Source organism: Bombus vancouverensis, chromosome 17 (assembly GCF_051014615.1).
Source record: "Bombus vancouverensis nearcticus chromosome 17, iyBomVanc1_principal, whole genome shotgun sequence".
Lineage (NCBI taxonomy): Eukaryota > Metazoa > Arthropoda > Insecta > Hymenoptera > Apidae > Bombus > Bombus vancouverensis.
Window position 1 is genome coordinate 8,288,820 of NC_134927.1, and position 16,721 is coordinate 8,305,540.

Consider the following 16,721-nt stretch of genomic DNA (forward strand, 5'->3'; position numbering starts at 1 on the left):
ATTGCAAACTGATGAGCAAGGTGTGATACTGTAAATGAGCACAGCGGCCAATGAAATCAACCAAAACATAAAATTTTTACAAATTAGGTGTCTCGTATTATATTTATATCTTTATTATTATATCATATACCCTGTAATTTAATTATGTACGAATGTATGTATTTATTGCTATGTATGTATCTGTTATTGTATACATGTATATCTATATTGCTTTGCAAAATGTAAAATATAAAATAAATGTTTGGGAATTCAAAAACTTCATTTAAACTATTGTAGTAATTAATGATCCGATTATATATTTGGCATATATGACATTGATAATAATGAATGACATTAATGAAACACTCAACTGAATACAAAAGAGCAAGGAATCGCCTGTTACCTGATACTGTTTCCACTGCGTATTATTTCGAACAAAAATGCGACTTCACGGTAATAGATACCGATACGTTTGTCACAGTACTGCAACGATATTCGATGTGATATTCCTCTAAATATGCTTTTAGTAACATACCCTACTACTGAAACTGGATAATGTTATGCATAAATGATTCGATTTATATATTTATCTCCAAAACCAAACAAGAAATAGCCTTGAATAAGCTTTGATCGTGAAAGATCGACGGGAATTGACTTTTTATCACTGACTGCTTCCACCGCTTGCATTTTAATGACATTTGCATTACATACAACTTCTTATCGGTCAAGACAAAGGTTGCATTACAAATACCATTTCTGATGATTACGAATGATCTATTGTAGTGGAGTTAAACAGCACTAACTCAGAGGCAGTGTAAAACGTATACATATAGTGCATAACCTTAATAAAATTATGGTATAACATCACTTATTATGAAATATTTAACAAATGAAAAATATTTATGTCGGAGATGAAAGGACATCGAAGCCTCCTCTTTGGAACTTCAGGATAATCCCCTAACATTGTAATCTAGAGTCTACTATAGCTGTAATTAAACAATCGTAGTTATTCAATCCGATTGTAATTGTTCGAGATTAGTGACAGTGAGCTTTGGCTCGAGGCGACAGTGATAGTATGACCCTCATTAAAGGAAATACCCATAGAGGTACCTGACAGTAAAACATATTTTTTTTTTTATTTATTTGTTAAATTTACAATCAATTCTCGCGTTGAGAATTTTCAGTAATTTTTCTGGCGTGGTGCAGTGACATGGCTGATTATTTATAATAAGTTAATACTTATTATAGATAAGTATAATTTACAAGTAAGTGTTATCAATAAGTGAATATTACTTAAATTTAGATAGCTAATTGAATCTAGCTTTTAGGTCTAGCGGGTAGTGCCTCCTCAGACTGCGAATCTGGTCCGTCATATCAAGTAGTCCAGTGATTAGGGGGTTTAGGTATTTGTTGACTCTTTTGCTATATCTGTCGCTATATCTTGCTATTTCCTCTTTGACTGTGGGTATCTTGAGGTCGCGATGTATTGTTTCGTTGGAAACATACCAAGATGCGTCTATTAAGGATCTTAGCGTTTTTGATTGGAAGCGTTGAAGTATCTCAATGGTGGAGTTACTTGCTGTTCCCCATAGTTGGATTCCGTAGGTCCAGACAGGTTTTATTAGACAGACAGGTTTTGTAGAGGGTAATTTTATTCTGTATGTTTAGTTTGGAGCGTCGGCCCGTGAGCCAATAGAATTTTTTTAGTTTGTCCTTTAGTTGCTTCGTTTTATCTGAGATGTGTTTTTTCCACGTTAGTCTCTTGTCCAGGGTCATGCCCAGGTATCTGACTAAGTCCTTGCTAGGAATTGTTGTGTTGTTGATGGTGACCTGGGGGCAGGTTTGTTTTCGGAGCGCGAAGGTTACATGTGAGGACTTTTTTTCGTTAATTTTGAAGCCCCATTTATGAAACCACTTTTCCATGGAGTCGAGACTTCGCTGGAGAGTGCATGAGGCTATTACCGGGTCTGCGTGGGTAGCTAATAGCCCTGTGTCGTCTGCAAATGTCGCTATTGTTATCTCGTTTGATATGGGTAAGTCGGCAGTGTAGATGGAGAACAGTAGGGGTCCGAGGACACTACCTTGGGGTATGCCGGATTCTATTGGGAATGTTGCGGAAGTGGCGTCTAGGCATTTAACCATGAATTGTCTATTGGTTAGGTAGGATTTTAGGATGGAGTAGTAGGGGTGAGGTAGGATCTTTTTAAGCTTGTAAAGTAGCCCTTCATGCCATACTTTGTCGATTGCCTGTTGGGTGTCTAGGAAAACCGCTGAGCAATATTTTTTCTTTTCGAGGGTTTGGCTGATCGTATGGGTTATGCGATGGATTTGCTTTACTGTTGAATGTTGTTTTCGGAAGCCGAATTGGTGATCTGGGAGTGTTTTCAAGTTCTCTAGGAGTGGAAGGAGTCGATTCGTGGGCATCTTCTCGAATAGTTTAGACAGGGTAGGTAAAAGACTGATTGGGCGATAGGAGCTGGTTTCGCGTATCGGTTTACCGGGTTTAGGGATGAGGGTAATCAGTGAGATTTTCCAGGCCTTAGGATAGTGTTCAAGGCGAAGGATAGCATTAAAGATCGATGTGAGGAGTGCTATCCCTTTTATGGGGAGTTACTTGATTGCTTTATTGCCTATTAGGTCGTGCCCTGCTGCATATGTCGGGTTAACATTAGAATTTAAGGCGCGTAACGATTCTTCGTTTGAATTAGCCATCGTTTTACAAAACAGAGATTATATTTACGTGTATATAAAAGATTTTACAAAATATTATGAATATTGAGTTTAATGAATAATACGATTAACAAATGATAAGTTTAACTAATGATTAGATTAAAGAATAATAAGTTTAACGAATAATAAGAGTAACGAATAATATGTTTTACGAATAACAAGTTTAACGAATAATGAGATTAACGAATAATAGGTTTTGCGAATAATAAGTTGAACGAATAATGAGTTTAATTAACGCTATTAACAATGTTCTTGAGTTCAAACGAATCCACGGTCAACGGGATAACTCTTTACTATGCGTAGAATAATTTTAGACACAAAAAAATACGATTTCTGAGACGCTCGGTAAACTGTTCGATGTATCACTTTCCAAGGCAATCACACGAATGATGATCTGATCAAAATCTTTTTCACTGTACGACTGCGTTTGTTTGTTATATGCTCGCTGGAGGCATCGAGAAGGTTCCAATAGTCGTTGCTAGGCAGTTTCTGTCTGGAGTTTGATTCCTAATACAACGTGTGTCCCATTATATCGACATCTCCAAAATACAATTCTATGTGATTTCTAGGGAGAACTATACAACCGATCCACAAGCGATCCGATCTCGTCAGGCAAACCGTTTATCCCGTGACCGTGGCTACGTTCGGCGACCAGTTGTCACCTCGAACCCACTTTCCCTATCACAAATATCGAACAATTACAATCAGGTTGAATGACAACAATTAATTAATTACAGCTATGATAAAATCTAGGCTAAAGCATTAGAAGACTTTCCCAAAATTGCAAAGGGAAGGCTCCGGTTTTCCTTTCATCTCCGACATATATATGTCGGAGATGGAAGGACACCGGACCTTCCCCTGGAACTCCGGGAAAATCCGTAAAATCGTAATTAAAGTTTACAACCTGATGTTGAGGCATATACACAAGTCTGGTTAGCCCGTGGACCCGCTATAAAACCTGGGTTTTTCGGTAATTAAGATTTGTGCAAACGGACAGGCAGCTTTTGTCTCAAATCGACCAATCGACAGCGACGTCGATACGAGGATCTTGTACTTAGACACCCCACCATAGTTGGCCTCGATAGCGTCATTGGGACGAAAATTCATTCTTTCTCGAGATCTCATCGGCGAAGGGAGTAGTACACGTTTGAGTTAGAGCAAGTATACCTACCCTCCCATTGACCGTGGATTCGTTATCGAACCTAAGACCAACGTCACTAGTATCGCAAGTGCTCAACCACCGCGGTTGATTGTCGAATCGGTAGTATCTATACTCGTATTATGAGGCCGTACCTTCGTTGTAACACAGCGATGGCCAATTCCAATGAAGATCTATCAAACGCCCACAACCTTATTCCTGACGCTTCTCCGACATATACATATACATGCAAACCCTCAAAATAATTTTAAAAAAAGCATTCGCTACCAGTTATGAAAATATTAATATATATCTGGGTAATTGTAAAAATATATGTGTAATATATATTCGTACAGTTAGCGCTTCATAGGATACAATGTATATATTATAATATAATATAGCATAATCACTTACAGAAGGTTTCCTTTAAAAAATGGAGAAATATTTTCAGTAGTGTATTCATCAATTTGATAATTTCAATGTCGCGATACTTGCAAAACATAATGGAATCAAAAGGAAACTTTACTAGCAGGAAAAGGTCGGGAATGGGGAGACTGCTTTTAATAAAACTGGAGACATGTAGACTAGAAATACTTCGAGCACGTAGGAATGCTTGAGTAAAGGATAAGAAATCAATAAAAATGGAGAGATCGGAAATTATGATAACGATATTTGATGGTGAGGATTACAGTATGTGGAAGAAAAGAATAACGACGTTTCTGAGGTATGAAGAATGTGATATTGTTATAACTAGAAAGAAGACTGAAACAGACCATCCAGACCGGAATATAAAGGATCTGAAGGCAGTAAACATAATTTACAATGCCATCACAAATAGACAATAAGAATATATTAGTAAAGAAAAAACAGCGTATGAAATAATGAAAAAGTTCGATGAAATGTACTTGAATGTGTTGACGGCACTACAGATCGTGTGCAGAAGGAGATTGGAGAAGTCTTGATAAATACAGTGATTCAGCATCGTTCTTTAGCGATTTTGAAAAAGTAATAAATGAATTAAAAGTTGCAGGCGCACAAGTGAGTGAGAAGGAAAAACTAAATTACATGCTAGATAATTTACCCGAAGAGTATAGCTACATAGCGGATATAATAGATGCAGTGAAAGAAGAGAATCAAACGGTAGCGTACGTGAAGAATGAAATAGAAATAGCGGAGAAGAAAGATAGATCTAATCGAGGAGAAATGAAAACTAACTTTCTTTGCTGCAAAAGAGGAAGGATGCTTCAAATGTGTAAAAGTAGGACATTTTGCGAGAGAGTGTCAAAATGGCGTCTAAGCGGGAAGCAGTAACAGTAATCGGCGTGGGCCAACACGTGGTCGCAGCAGTGGAAGGGGACGTGGAAAGTTCCATCGTCAATCAGCAGCTGACACGAGCGAGTATGGCAACTCAGGAGCAGGCACGTGGATGGCAACGGCGCATGCAGCACACAGCAGCGAGATGAACGAGATAAGTGATAACGAAATAATGTGGCTATTAGATAGCGGTTGTACCGATTACATAATTAACGATGTCAATTATTTTGATAAATTTATCGACCTTAAAGAACCGGTAAATATATATTTGGGCGATAATAGATCGATAATGGCAACAACAGTAGGAAATGTTACAAGCTATTTTGAAGCATTTGGAAAGCGAAATAAAATAAATACGAATAAAGTTTTTTATATGAAAGAAATGTCCGCGAACTTGATTAGTTTAGGCAAGTTAACACCGGTTCCCGGGCCCCTTTCAATCGCAGCCGGGTCGGTCATCGTGGAGGTTTTAGTCGGTTGGAGTCCGGCACTACCACGCCGCTTTTCCCCAGAAGCGACCTGGTGTCCGTGCGGATTGCCTCCACGTTAATAAAAAAAAAGAAAAGAAAAAAAAGAGTTTATTTTGTACTACAAACTATGACATTCGGAGACGTAGATCATCCTGCGTAAAGTTTTTTAAGAAAAATCATGGTATGCTTAATCATTAAAATCCACAGCAGCATATCGCAAACCGCTTTATGATATTTTCGAATAGAGAGGATCAGTGTCTCTTCTAATCCTTTGTCTCGATAAATGATTAATAAACAAAGGCACATATAGACAATGCTTGTGCAAAGATCACACACGTTGGAAAATCGCACACGTACCGCGAGTGTGCAGGCTGATGCGAATTTTCAACTAGATGGCGACCAGTCAGATTGCAACTGATCGGTTGATATCGCGAACCGTGAACGCTGTTAATGCTCAAGGTGGAGATAGATTAAAGATGCAGAGTAATGTGACAGAGTATAACTGTATGCTGGAGACTGTTCTAGGACTTGTTTATGATTCCCTGAAGAAACCTCGCCTGGTCCTCATATACTGGCTCTCTGCCTTAGGGCTTTCCTACTCACCATGGTTTTTGTGGGGTGCGAAACTATTCCTTCCAATCTTCTCTGGTGTTGCCGAATAATACCAGCTGTTTACTTTAGAGCGAACCCATCGAACACTTAGTGTGTTAATTAGCTTCCTGCTTCTTACGAGGCAGGCGGAGACGAATAAAGTATCAATGTTTCTGTCCGTGACATTTATGCCACGCATACGTAGAATGCCCTTCTTGTCTTTCTTCATCACAACACAACTTTCGGACCATTTCTTCTATGCTTTCGGTATAAGAGTGTCAAGAACTGTCTACATGGCCGTGGTCCTAACTACACGTAATCGGCATCAATGGAATTAGGGCGCTAACATTCAATGTATAATGTTTAGTTTTTGATTATGACTTTGTATTGTTGCATTTCTTCACATAATTTTGGACCGTAGACAATAATCGTTAAATTGTCTAAAATAATGAAAAGAAATAAAATTTAAGAAGTTTTAACGAAAATTGTCGCTGACTATGAATATTTTATCAATCTTTTGGTTAAACTGTAGGAAAAAAATAGAATATATAAAATGAAGAATTACCTGTAATCATTAAACGGGAAATAGACGCTCTTAAATTTGCTTGCCAGCAATGTCATAAGATATCCTACACATAGTATACTCTATTTTTATCTACAGTTTAATAAAATTGAAAACATGAGTTGAACTGGGCAATAATTTTCATACTTCACTTTACTATATACTGCATAATAATTATGTTACAAATGGTGGATGCTTGTACTAAAATGTATTCGCAAATATAGGATAAATTATTTTGTTCCAAACATCTTTATGTTTCATTTTCTCATTAACATCTAAATGTTAGTAATAAAAGGACTTATATGCATATATACATCATTAACATGCTCATACACATATCATGTAGATGACGTTAGACGTAATATAACATTTATAATGTAGAAGTTTCGTAATATTCTTTCAAGAAATCTCTACTAAATCAACAATTTTCTTGCAATGGGATTAAATTCTGATTTTGTTACATAATACATACATCAAAGGTAGTTACGCGTAAACAAGGCTAAGCGTTCGATTTCGATAAATTTTAAACATGTTGTATAACTTATCATGAAAAACATATTCTCATAAATAATCGCTCGACTTTAGTTTCCGAGATATAGGAAACACAGAGAAACAAGGACTGAGAGTCGTAACGTTCGGCAAATGTTAATCAAAAACCCGCGATAAGCTGAGATCTTTAACTCAAAAATCAAACTTTCTTTCTATCTGACTCTCTTGCAATTACGTCCGTTTATTTATACTGGTCGGAGGAGAGTCGGAAAATTCGAATACGTCTTTATCCGACGGTTGCATGTAGCGGCGATATTGTTTTGCTCGGAGTTTATTTAGCATTACGTTTCATGCGTGAAAGCTGTGTCAATACCCCGAGGCAAAACAACAACATGAGTCGCTCTCGATTCGCATCGTCCTCTGACTCATGTGCCGCTACATTTCCATCATTGCGAGAAATCTCTCGTTAAGGATAAAGTAAACAACGTCATATCTCAATTGTACGAAGCATTGCAACATTGCTGTTGCATTTATCTGCGACTTAGACCAACTAATAAGAAAGTTTCGAACGAACTGAATTTTGGAACACAGAAATCCCAAAACTCGTATTTCACATATTCCTCTCGCCAAAATTACACGGTTTTTGCATTTAATGATGGATTTCCTTTTTTGGATTATCTTTATTCTCTACATTAAAAAAACACATTACAAGGGACTATAGTGAAAAAGCTTTCGTTGTGAATCGCAATAGAGATCTGAAGGTCACTTTTGAAATTACTCAATAGATGTTAGCCTCTGACTCAAATAGACAAAAACTATCTACAGTGGCTAATCTTTTTTCCGGAACGATCGCTGAAGATGCACTGTGATGCGGCAAACAGGTTTTTTTTTATACAAGGTGATTACGATGTTACATCAAAATTTATGAAGTTAATAACCTAGTGAATCGATATTTTTAATACCAAATTTCTAACGGATCTACAGACTGTTCGGTTATGAGTGTAACAAAATTTAGCAGTGATTCTTGGAACCAAAATAAAATGAAAGTTCTGAACAAGAAGGTTACGTATTCGGCTTTCTTTTTTAGTTGTAGTCAATTAAACATCGGCCGAAATATCTCTGTGCGGGGATAACTCTCCTTGCAGGAACGAAAGCAGGTTAGCCTGAACGACAGAGTGCAGAGCGATTAGAAATCGAGCGATGCATGGGTAATGCCTTACCTCGTACAAGTCATAGTCAATAATCACTCACTCACTGTCAATAATTAAAGAACATAGCCGAATACCCTGTATATGAACCGACGCGTGATAGAACACTTTCGATAGAGTAACTTGAAAGTAATAACTAATGAAACTTGGGAGAGATTAATAACGGCACTGTCACAGAATAAAAATTTGGACCGTATTACATAATATTTAATGAATTGGATTTACAACGAATTCTGCTTTCGTGTTATCAGCACCGTTGTTTTTCGGCAAAGAGTGGAGGAATGTTTACTTCGACAAAGTTCTTGCCCTTCAGTTGTGTTCGTGTCGACCACGTGAATTCCCCGTAAATAATTATTTTCGATTACTTTCACTGGATGAAAATAGTATAATCGCACACAAGTGGAATATATGTGGTCCTTATGCAGATACAGTTTTCATATGATTCTGAAATCGATGAAGAAGGCGGTTCGTTTAACAAATGATAGCAACTTCCTTTCCCTTCTTTCATCAGTAAGTAAATGTGATTTCTAGCATATCGCTGTATTTGGTCTTATCTTAATCAGCAAAATTTCACAAACACGTTAGTAAAAATTTAATTTTAAAGAATTTCAAACAGTAATCAAATTCCACTGTTGCATTAGTATTGCCTCATCGATATTTGAATTCGGATCAGGTTGCATTACTCGACCATCCAATGCCTTGATGCATCAAGGGGAAAGATAGCGGGGGTAATTGCCGAGCATTTAATGGCGTATACTTTCAAGTAACGCCAACTGTTACGACCGTTCGCAGAGAGACGCGGTCGCTAGGAGAACGCGTCAGCGAGAGGCGTAAATTCTCGCTACGATTATGTTAATCGACGCCGCGAAATAGTCGTTCCCCTGTTTCGGGATAACAGAGGTGGTTTAATGAATGTAACACTGTATTAACAGGTTAACATAGAACAATATATTTTACAATAATATGATGAAGATGTTACAGAAATTTGACTCGACTTTGCGATATCTCTAGATAAATTCGTTTGCTCGTCAGATTTGTCGAAGTGTCACGTTTGACTCGTCAGAAGGAACTGAACGCCCTTCGATTATTCCTTTGTCTCATTTGGAAGACGACCCCCACTATGCTCGGGTCACGCCACCGCTCGCGCCTATGATCACGTATGCCTCTTCTAGTGTGAAAAACGTAACGGTCAAAAATCGACGTTTCTAGAGCTCGCTGCTTGGCGACAACTATGCTCTCGTCGATACATTCTATATGATCCGGCGGCCAGATAAGACGGTTTGCCTGCGACGTTGTAGGACCGCGAGCGACGATTAGAAAATACAGCCTGTGGTAAGCCTCGTGGCGTAACACCAACTATGACGTTGCCCACATTCTTCCAGCTTCTTAAAATAAATACATACAGCGTCTACAATTCCTTTCTTTAATCACTTATTAAGTAAATAAATCATATGCCGGAAATCTGCAATAATTGCAACAAATTCGTGACCTAAATTTCGCAATTAGAGAATAAAATAGAAGTAGAAACGACTCTATTCCTGAAGCCAGTAACAATAAAGAGTTAAACGTGGCAAACGTAGAAAAGAATAATCCGAGTGAAAGAGGATGAGAAAGAAGGATTGAGAGTCGAACAACATATAAAATATGGAGCCACGCAATAAGCTGAGACCTTCTTCAGCCGAAAAATCAAATTTTTTTACTTTTAATTTGTAATGAATAGAACTTTCACCAACTCTTTGTCAGATGTTTCCAATTAAAGTGACAAATAGCACGATACACAATTCGTAGCTTATTTGCTGATCCTAAAAGTTGTTTAATGCACATTAGGAAGTAAATATAATTGAAATTACACCGTGTTTGGTCTCATTTTAATCCGAATGATTTTACAAATACGTTGGTAGGTTTCATCTAGAAAAAATATAAAAGAAACATACGTTATCTCGGTAATATCTGACATTCGGTCATGTTACACTAGCTAGAAAAATTTACCGAATGTCTAGGTGGACAAATTGTAAAAAACAAATTGAATAATAATAAAAGAAAATGTTACATTATTCGACCTCTGTGGTGGAAATGACGATTATGTAAATATGAAAATTAGATTCTTTTTCTCCACTGGAGATCTCCTTTCTTCTTTCATTTCTGGATTCATGCACGGTTCACGTTCAGAACTGTTGAGATATGTATAATTTTCTGTGCTGGACTAGGTTAAGTGCGTAGTAGAGATACTTGTATGCGAATATCAATGTGTGGAAGTATGTGTATCCGAAGCGTCTCGAAAACAGATGAATGTAAACTCCTCGGTCGGTTAAGGTCCGTCGAAGGGTCGGTTAAGGGTCGTCGAAGAGTCGGTTTACAATCGGGTATAGAAGAAAGTGCTGAGACGCGTGCAGATGTGTATCGATAAATATATAAGGAATCGTCCATGAAATAAATATATCATTGTTTTAATATTAATCCTCAGTATAAATTTAGTGTTCCTATAACATTATTTCGGCCTCAAAGATCCACAATTCTCAACAAGAACATATCAATGATATACTATATATGTATATACTTTAAACATAAGCAAAAGAAGAAATAAGTAACTAAGTAACTAAAGCAAAAAGATAGGAAAAGCGCAACATTTTCGTAAAAGCCGAATTTCATGTTGAATTTGTACGTCCGACGAGGACTGAGAAAATGTTTCATTGGTCAGCGTATTACCTATTTTCGTTATTACCTTTATTCACAAAGAACTTAAATTATAAGAACAATATGATAATCAGTGAAGTACCACAGTAAAAATTAAATATTATTATTGATCCAACATTGGTTCTTATTTTTGAACATTTGCTGATTATAATTTTTGTCATTTTTAAATAGACAAATACGAAGATTATAATACATCTTCCACTTACAGAAACTGTTCTAAACTTCTCTAACCATCCTTAAGTTTCGTTGTTCTGTGAATTTTTATACGTCATCAAGAACGGTCTTTCCAAAGTAGGACACAGAAATTTTTCAAATAACGAAGTGAGAGGTCTACTCTTGTTACCAACTGGTTCCAACAAATTGTTCCACAGATTATTCGCATCTTGGGAAACACAAAACATTTCTGATTATCAACGTAACACTCATGAAATAATTGTATAGTTTCATCTGTTAAACTCACATAGTGCATGTAGTTTTTGACTCCAATGAAAGCAATCAGCGTTAAGATATGAGAGGTCGGCAAATCCATTCTCGGCAAGAGGTATTTTTGCATGTTCCAGAGTCGGTAAAATTACTACGGTGAAGTCATTTCTATGAAATTCTGGATAATTAGCGACTTCTTCGTCAATCTCTTGCCACCTAAAAAAATGAAACAAACTAGCTTATTCTTCATATGCATATTAAAATATATATCTAACGGTAATTGAAATGTGTTAGGGAAATAATATCGCATAAATGTGAAATAAGAAAAATAAGCTGATTGCAGTGCGAAATGTCGCATCGCGCTGAGACAGAAGTAAAATGCCTTTGTTAGTTACCAAGACTTCGCATTTTTTCAGTATAAACATCTCACATTTTGGCTTCGTAATTACACTTCGTGATCATTTGGATTATCATAGTAACTAAAAGTTCGTAGTTTTTTTATAGCATAATTCTTGTTATATGTAGGAGATTATGTAGAATAATCCACTGCCAAAATTAACGATTTCCGATACACGGTATGGTAATGGAAAAGTGCAACACTTTTTCAAGATAATTAGGGTAAATGCCGCATTCCTAATCGGGACAGATGCCATATTGATTTAGTAAAGGCTAGAGGTGAATTTAAACTATATCGCATTGAAGGACCATTGTCGATGATTCTTCTATGGAGGAAACGAAGGATAAAAGCAGGAGTATTTACACCATATTTATACGATATTTTCACGGAATTGGTTAAGAGCCTCTTTGCGTCTCGATAATTTCTGGGTTCACTCGTCGTTCGAGTAAGGGTCTCGCCGATCTTCGTGATAAGAGAAACGAAATGTTAGAGGTCCTACGTAACACCAAGCTTCTGGTTTATCAGTGAGGGGACCTTGTCGTATTTATTGCTACGCGTAAATTCGATCGGCAAACTCGCGCGGGCCGCGGAATCTCACGAGGCACGTCCTGCGCGTATCTCGCTTACCACACCATCAAACCTTCCGCAGGACTTCCGCGCATGCTCACGAAATGTCGAAAGTGCTGGGTTTATGTTAGCCATTGAGGCGACGACATTTAGGATACCCTCGAACGGGACGATCGCGGTGCATGTATCCATTTTGTATAAACATTGTTTATATGCGCTAGTATATATTAATTACTTATGGTGGCAATGGACTAGAGGAAACATTGATCCTCTCTACTCGAAAATTTAATGGGACGATTTTCGGGTTGCTGTTATGAATTTTAATGAAAAAGCAGATTTAACGTCTAACCTATGATTTTTCTTACAAGGATGGTTTATGTTTTCGAATGCCACAATCTTTTTCTCTACGACTTGTACGAGGTAAGCTGCGGATCTACATTCGTTCATGTAAAATAACAAAGCGCAATTCTATTGTTCTCGATTCTCATCTTATTTTAGCTTTAAGAATCTGTACCGAAACTTACCTGCGGTATCAGACGAGTATCGATACGTTTGTGGTGTTTCAAGTACAGTACTTGTTGGTATCGGTTAGTAAAGAATCAATATCCTGATTAACCGAACAATAACTAATACCTTTACCTTTGATATTAATTGATAACAGATTGAAATTCGTAGATCGCTGTCGATAACATCGATACCGCATCGATCACATCACTAGATACGTGTTATATATGTCGTTAAAGTCTGATGGCAGTCAGCTTCCTCACGATGCGACGACTGGATTGCTCAGTATTAATACTTTTCTATAATAGGGTTCGGCTATGTATAGTTTTTGACAACCGCCAATATATGTAAGACTTGTGCGTTCAAAATATTTTTTTACGTTTTCGAGGTAGTTAGAATAGTAGTTAGGTAGAATAAGTATTAAACAGTTCGCCCGTTATAGAGATTATTTGCAGGTCGCAGCGATGTGTTTATAGACACGCAACAGTAGATGAGTGGTCACACCATGCTGGCTCAAACGTTGCCTTATAAGTCAGATTCAACATAATAGTAGCAGCAGCTTTCTCTAAATATTTCGGAAACTAAGTGAGTTTACCCCCTATAGGAAAAATGTTGAGTTTCACAACATACTTAAGCTTCATTAAAATGGGAATAGTAGCCCCTTTTGTGTATAATTACAAAGATTAAATATAAGGTATGATATAACAAAATTCTTGAAGTGTCTAATCCTCAAGCACAAAATATTTAAAAAGTTAAATTCGGAAAATTATACAAACCTCTCAATTATTTTATAATATTCCGGTTTTTGAACCCTAAATCGTAAAGCGAACATACATGAACATTTAATCATGGATGACAAATAGCACAGGAATGACTCTCTTCCTTGGTGTGCAGCAACCAGTTCCTTTATGTGAGGTGGTGGTATAAGAGCAACAAAAGTTCTTGGTAAATTGTCTCTTAATATTCTAAGAGTATGAATTAAATCTATTTTGTGATCATTTAACATAGACCATGGAGATGTTGCACACGTATTAATGCAAAAATCATTACTTCCAATCATCAACGAAATCAACTGGAAAACATAAAAATGTAGATACTATTGCTTAAACGATTAAATATTAAATGAAATTATAAATTTTGATTAAAGAAAGAAAAAATTTGTCCAATTTCATACTGGCATTTATATATATGTATATAATTATTTTGTCTACGAACATACGAACCTTCCAATGTTTGTTGATATCTATCCTCGGGTCATCTTTTATTTTATTGACCAGATATGTCGCCATGAAAGTCATATCTTTAGACATAGCTCCAGCTTCGGCGACGTTTAACTGCGCAGCTGGATCAGTACTTATAGCGTCTCCAAGTGAATAACCTATTAATTTAGGATTGAATTCCTGCATATAGAAAAATCGGACTATGAAAGATTTCAGTATTCGCATTTATGGCGATAACACAAATCATGTGCGTAAACAATGCAGATGTAAAAAATGAACATACTTTAAGAATATTAGGTAGAGTCAGGTACTCTCGCCAAGTTTCTTGACCGCCGATACTACCCACTATGCCTCTATTTTCAATGTTCACTTCGAACGTATAAATCGAAGTAACTCCAGCACCGATTGTCAAGGAATCACCCATTGCAGCAATGACATCTATGTCTCCTGGTCTTAAATGATGAACCGACTCGGGAACTTTTGGAGACCTGCCGGCTAAACAAATTAAAGTAAATACATTAGAATACATATGAACTTCAAAAGATAAGCATCAATTTTACTATTCTTATACTACAGTGGGGTGAGGAGCTTATAATGTTATATATCTTCAAAAATGATATTAATAGGACATTGTAGCCATTACAAATTATAAAGAACAGCGTTCTTCACTGTAATTTCCTGCTAAAGAAATTTACCGATTGTCCCTAGGATAAATTGCAAAAATTATTGGAAATAAAAGAAATCTGCGATTTAAATTGAATAATGATTTTAAAGAATAAATACGACGATATAATATTTACAAGTGATATCATGAAGTATTTGACAATAATAATCATAAATTTGGTTAAGTACCTGTTACATTGCAAGGAAAAGGGACGTCTATTGGAACTTCCTTTTGAAATTTATATTTATTCCGTAATTGAGACATTCGATCCCCATTTCTTGTGCCTACAAAATAGTCATTTTAAAACAATTTACAAAAATACTTCATCTGTGATGAAGCATTGCACGCGATATGTCATAATTCCGATCAAGTAATTGCAACGAAGGATTTCAGAACTTTTACAAACGTTATCGAATTCGTTCTTAATTTTAGATATACAGATGTATGTTTTCACCTCTTAAATTTAACGTGCATATTTTAATCGTCTAGAGTTTTAATAGTATGTGACAACTTTCGTGAGCTACTGTATATTTTCAAGATTTGTGCTATAAATAAAGGCGTTCAGTGGCGAGGTATCAACTTTTCCCGCGCAGCCCGTCACTAACTTAACCAAAACCCAATTTCCATCTGAAATCACAATCAGGTTGCTGCCTCTTATACTCGTATAACAAGACTGACCAGTATTTTAAGAACAAATGGAAATGGACATCTTTTGATTTCACATTTACCTAACAACTCGTCACTTTTAATACACTTCAGGACTGCTGTTTAGTTTCGTTACGAATTTCGAAATAAGTACTGTTTGCAAAATTCCTCATCTCAAGAACCAGAAGAGGGTGCCACAGAATTCATAGCGTATGTTTCTTGAAAATATAATCTCTACAATATTTATGTGTTAAAAGAAAAATGATCCGTGCTGTATAAGTTTTTGTCTACTTTTACTGAAAAAAATTTCGTAAACTTATTATTTTATCGCGAAAATATACATATATTCACAATTAAACCTTAGTCTATGAAAAATAAGATTCACAATACTTCAATTTTCCTCCAAAAAGTATCTCTCTAACCAAAAGAAAATGATATTGCTGTATAAAGACGTAACACGAAATAAACTGAAACAGACGTACCGTAGGATTGCGTTAACCAATTACGATATCCACGATAGATGTAATTGAGAATCGATTTATCCAAGGCAGTTCTTTGCGACATGGTCAGCACGCATAATTCCAATACAAGGCACAGATACAGCTTCTTCATCGTAAGTTTTCTTGCACAATCAAATGGTCACTTTTACGTTTCCACAGTGATTTTTTATTTTTATTGATTATAAGAACAAAAAGATATAAATTTTTTCGATGACTGCTAACTGCTACGCGTATTATCGAGGGCCTTGATAGCACCGCATCCAGTCTTAACCGTTGCTAGTTAGCGATCGTTACGAACACTATTCGTACTCGTAAAAGATTTGAAACTGTTATGATACATGATCGTAATGTGAGACAAGATATATGTATTAATTCAGATACTTCGTTCCCAATCATGTTTCTTGCAGATGTATTTGCATTTACGTTGTCAACAAGGTCAAGAAAATTTATGAATACGGACAGGTAAAGCCTGAGCAATGTGATTTACATATTGTACAATGTGTATGTACTACCGTTATTTCTTATTTTACTTTAAACATACTGTAGAAATTGTATAACGAAAAACGATTTGAAAAAATATTTTTCCCAGGAAAAATGTTACAGAGGTTACTTTCCTTGGCTTTCAT

The 16,721-nt window shown here is 36.3% G+C and overlaps 1 protein-coding gene across 5 annotated transcripts; it reads right to left on the reverse strand.

Annotated features, from left to right (window-relative positions):
- Window positions 1–9,415: 9,415 nt before the first annotated feature.
- LOC117165137 (phospholipase B1, membrane-associated-like) lies at window positions 9,416–16,422 on the reverse strand. Of its 5 annotated transcripts, none has more exons than XM_076626037.1 (8): window positions 16,078–16,422; window positions 15,139–15,234; window positions 14,570–14,781; window positions 14,290–14,466; window positions 13,843–14,138; window positions 11,636–11,814; window positions 11,382–11,557; window positions 9,416–9,863 (listed from the first exon to the last, which is right to left on the reverse strand). In XM_076626037.1, exons 1-7 carry the CDS (start codon window positions 16,205–16,207, stop codon window positions 11,412–11,414), a joined length of 1,236 nt encoding a protein of 411 aa, XP_076482152.1. In that variant the 5' UTR covers window positions 16,208–16,422; the 3' UTR covers window positions 9,416–9,863; window positions 11,382–11,411. The 5 variants fall into 5 exon arrangements, with proteins under 5 accessions (XP_076482152.1, XP_076482151.1, XP_076482154.1 ...); XM_076626036.1 differs by having other exon boundaries at window positions 9,416–9,866; XM_076626039.1 differs by lacking the exons at window positions 9,416–9,863; window positions 16,078–16,422 and adding exons at window positions 15,405–15,577; window positions 15,679–15,769 and having other exon boundaries at window positions 11,255–11,557.
- Between the last annotated feature and the right edge of the window lie 299 nt (window positions 16,423–16,721).